This window comes from Schistocerca cancellata, chromosome 1 (genome assembly GCF_023864275.1).
Source record: "Schistocerca cancellata isolate TAMUIC-IGC-003103 chromosome 1, iqSchCanc2.1, whole genome shotgun sequence".
NCBI lineage: Eukaryota > Metazoa > Arthropoda > Insecta > Orthoptera > Acrididae > Schistocerca > Schistocerca cancellata.
In genome coordinates, this window is record NC_064626.1 from 1,091,435,057 (window position 1) to 1,091,439,885 (window position 4,829).

A 4,829-nucleotide genomic window follows, 5' to 3' on the forward strand; every position below is an offset into this window, starting at 1 on the left:
AGGCTCATCACAACTCTTTTCCACAATCACAGGTTCTTTGCTGTCTTCCAACAACAGAATAGCTGATTAAATTACAGAGAAACAGTGTGCTGTTTCTAATTAGGTTCAATATATACTCAGATTACCAACCCACAGCAGCTAATAGCAGGAGCTTCATGTACAACAATGACTTTTGTCTAGCCACCCAGACCATAGATTTTGAATCAGTGGAGGACACTCTCGCAAATGCCCTTAAACAACTTTCAAGATGTTAACACACAAACCAACTTAACCCAAATCCCACAAAGACATGTGTGTGCACCTTTAATTTTAGAAACAGGGAAACTAGTCACGAATTAAAGACAGTGTGGTCACATGTGAAACTGGAACATTATGAGAGCCCAAAATATCTGTGAATGTCTCTTGATAGATCACTTACTTTCAAGAAGCACTGCATGAACTGCTAGTCAAAAGTTGCCACCATGGCAGAGTATGCATGTCCTGTTTGATATAATTCTACATACAGCAAATAGGTGACATAGCTCTCAATGAAACCTGCAGAATCATACCAGGTTGCTTGAAATACACTCCAGTCAAATGGCTTTACTAGCTTGCAGGAATAGTACCATCTTCTGTTTGAAGGGAAATAACTGTGAATGCTGAAAGAAAAATAGTGGAGAAGCCATGCTCTGTATGCGTAAGAACTACACCCATGATGACTGAAGTCAAGGGGTTTCCTTAGAACATTGATGGCACTTAGAACCACTGCTAGAAAAGCTAGGTTGCAACTAGGGAGGGCTACAAGCTACTTTCCCTCTGGCAGGAAAGGGTTTCTGAAACTTTATGTCCTGGCTGTGATGAGGAATGGGCGACTTGGAAGTCCCTGAATTGGCTGAGACCTGGTCTTGGCATATCAAAGGTTAAATTGACAAGATGGGGCTATCTGATCAAGTTAATATTCAGTGTGTGCTGTAGGTGGTCAAGTTTTGGGAAAAAGTGGTATACTCATAACTGTATGTAATACAATGTTTCTGATAGGAGAGGAAAAATGCCTCTTTACTTACAACATAATACTCTCCACCCTCTTTTATACTGGCAGGTCCACTTCTCAGGACCTCTAGTGTTCAGTTCTGCTTTGGACAGGAGTTTCCAAATACTCTTGACTAGATAGCAGACCTAGTCCTACTTGCTCCCTTACATGATCTAGGCAGAGACGAAGTTTACAGGTGCTCAAAACGTTGAATAGTGATTAAAATGTGTGTAAGAAAACAATGATAGAACTATTAGAATACTCCAGTCATTGCTAATGAACACTAATATGTTATCAGGGTGAATCCAGCTATAAAAGATATATTTTTTTGACACTCTTAAGCCTCCTCATATTTATATTTATGCATTTCATTTGAGTTTACATCTGCAGTTAATTTTTTTAACATCTCCTAATTTCTTTAATCTATTTTTATACCATTCCCATATGGGGAAGAAATGTCATGCTTGATTCTGAGATTAAGTGTATGACATCCTAAATACAACTTTGAAACTATGAAATTATTATTTTATCTATTAGTAGTGCAGTTATTGTGCATTATATCTTCAATGTTCAATTATTTTTGTAGCTTTAACAGAATCTTCCTGAAGTATAGAATTCCAAATTTTACTCTTGTAAAGACAAGAAGCATTGATCTATCTAAAAACATTGACGTTAATGATGCACATGCTATTCTTACTTACAATGCCAATCGGGTCCAACTGGTACAATTTCTGCAAACAGAAAGACTTGTCATAGAGGTAAGTCATGACAATATACTGACAACTGTGACTTTTTTAAATGAAATTTAATGTATTGATTCATTGTGTTCTGTAGATCCAGTCATTACCAAGACCATTCAGGCATGTGAAATTAATCAAATTATCCTTTAACAAAGAGAAGTAACCATTATAAAATGCACCAATAATTAAATATTATTATACTGTATGTGGTTACTCTAGGTATATGCAACATAGCGAAATTATGGGAAATCCACTACTTTGCAAAAAGTTGTTGTTTCCTCACTTATGGTGTTTATCTTCCACTGATAGCTTAATACCCACTTGATCTCATAGTAGTTTTCTCAAAGGCAACAGCTATTTTTCTCAAAAGGCAACAGTTATCTACTAACAGTCCTACTTACTATGAACATTTCTACTTTTCAAACATCTGTCAAGAACTTCCAAATGATTTGATTTGTTTTATTTATTAATCTTCTTCACCTGTTCTGTGCATGGGTATTATAAGATCTGGTACAAGTCAGTTTGTGATGAGAATGATTTGTTGAGAATATGTTTCAGATTATATTATGTGTACATTCATTATGTAATAATAATAAAAATTTTACCACACATAAAGTCTAAAAGATTAAATATTGCTCTGTACAGAAATAATAATAAAACAACTTGCATTTTATGTACAATACCTATCTGGTAAATACTGGATTTATAGAGAGACCCAGGAATAATATAATACTAAAATTACAATAAAATTTTTTGAATACCTGCTAATTAGATATACTCACACTTAATTTAACTATTTATTTCTTCAAATAATATAATCATAAATTAGTAATTAAATAAGTAAGATGAATTCTAAATCACAGATGCTACACTACTTCACCAGGTGCCAGTGTTAGAGGTATAAACATTATAGACAACACTGAAATACTTAGCTCTGATAGTAAGATGTGTTGTTACGAGGTTGATTCAGCAACAAGACGCTTTCCCACACAGTTAGTAATTCTTTATTTATTTATTTGTCTGCATAAATCTCTTTTTCAGTATATATATTGTACACAAAATATTGGACAGCTGTTGGTTTTACAACTGTCAAATATAATTTAAATAAATTTAAATTTTTATAAAGATTGGTTCTGTACAGTTAATAATTACAAATTTGATTAAATATTGTATATTTGTCATTTATTGCTATAATTAAAGGTATGAATTACATTTTTTCCTTGCATAACATACAGTGAGAATGTATAGTAGGAGTTTTGCAGTATGTAGGCTGGCAGAGAATTTTTAAAGTTTTGTAGTTCCGGAAGAGACTTATTTGTCTTGCTGATCTGTTGTATAGTTTTGTTTCTGCACAATATACACTTGTTTGGCATAATGTGGTGTCTCTCTCTGACCTGGTACTGTAATCATATATGCTTTTGTTTTGAGGAAAAAGATTTTCTTTTCTCAGTATACTACTTCCAGTATGTAAATGCAGGGAAGGAGTAAAATCTTTAGAAGTTTATAGAAAGGTTTGCATGGTTTCCTGCTGTTTTATTGTTTCATTATTCTTATAAGTGGTTTTTGTTTCCTGAAAACTGTTTTGGCCTAGTAAACATTTCTCCAGGACATGATACTGTACTTCAGTACTGAATGTACACAAGCATTGTATACTACTCTTAACTGTTTCTGTACTAGAATAGCAGCAAAGAATTCTTCCTACCTAACTATTTTTGGTACTTTTGAATATAGGGATGTGATACGAGAACTCCATTTAAGATCATCCTGGGCATGATTTGTTAGAATTTTAGTTTCAGTGACAGCACTAATGTTTTGCTTATCTATACTTGTTACTGGTTGTGCTGCATTTTTTTATTTTGACCTGTATGGAAATTCATGAGTATTGTTTTCAGGGATTAACTATTAGCCTGTTTCTGGTAAATCATTCAGATACTTCTTTCATAATATCTTTTGCAGATGCAGTAAGATTTTCTTATTTCCTTCAGTCAACAGACTGAGGTCAGATGCAAAAATTACTGGTTCTGAATCCCTAATGTGTGATAGGCAATCATTAATGTATACCAAAAAGAGAAATTGACCTAGAATAGAGCCCTGTAGAACACCATGACTTAATCTGGAGTTCATTTCCTTCAAAGTACCAGTACTTAAGTTCAATACCAGATAAGGAAAGTTGCTACACACCACATAGCTGAGATGCTGAGTCACTATAGGCACAATAAAAAGATTCACACAATCTCACAATTGTGTGAATCTTTTTATTGTGATTATTGTGACTCAGCATCTCTGCTATATGGTGAGTAAAAACTTTCCTTCTCTGGTATTGTTACATTCCATCCTGGATTTTCCATTGTTTGATTAGTACTTAATTTCAGTTACTTGAGATTGATATTTCAAGTATGATTTAATACACTTATTTGGAACACCTATTACACCGTACCGTTCAGGGTCTCCCAGGAGCACAGAATGATCAGTCACATCAAAAACTTTCATTAGGTCCAAGAATAAACCTGAGATCTTTCTGTTGTTGTCCACTACATTTAAGACATGGTTTATCAGGTTGGAAGTGGCTGTTCCAATTGACTGCTGTGGTCTGAAGCCATGTTGAGACCCAGAAATAATTTTATTCTTGTTGAAAACTGTAGGTAGTTGTGAAAGAAACACTTTTTCAATAATTTCCAAAAACTCTGACAGTACTGACACATACCTATTGTTATCCATACATTGCTGATCACCTTTTTTATACAGGGGTATTACTTTTGCCATTTTCAGCTGTGTAGGAAGACACTCCTTGATAAGGATGAATTGCATATGTCTAATAAAGGAGTGAGTATACCTCTTGCTCCCCCCCCCCCCCTCCCCACGCCGCCCTTATGAACCATGGACCTTGCCATTGAAGGGGAGCCTTGCATGCCTCAACGATACAGATAGCCCTACCGTAGGTGCAACCACAATGGAGGGGAATCTGTTGAGAGGCCAGACAAATGTGTGGTTCCTGAAGAGGGGCAGCAGCCTTTTCAGTAGTTGCAGGGGCAACAGCCTGGATGATTGACTGTTTCTGGCCTTGTAACACTAACCAAAAT

At 35.1% G+C, this 4,829-nt stretch overlaps 1 protein-coding gene across 1 annotated transcript; it reads right to left on the reverse strand.

The window, feature by feature from the left end:
- Positions 1-3,565: 3,565 nt before the first annotated feature.
- On the reverse strand, positions 3,566-4,512 carry LOC126129286 (uncharacterized). Its single transcript, XM_049915158.1, has 3 exons — positions 4,126-4,512; positions 3,766-3,840; positions 3,566-3,610 (listed from the first exon to the last, which is right to left on the reverse strand). The coding sequence occupies exons 1-3, from the start codon at positions 4,510-4,512 to the stop codon at positions 3,566-3,568; spliced, it is 507 nt and encodes a 168-aa protein (XP_049771115.1).
- Between the last annotated feature and the right edge of the window lie 317 nt (positions 4,513-4,829).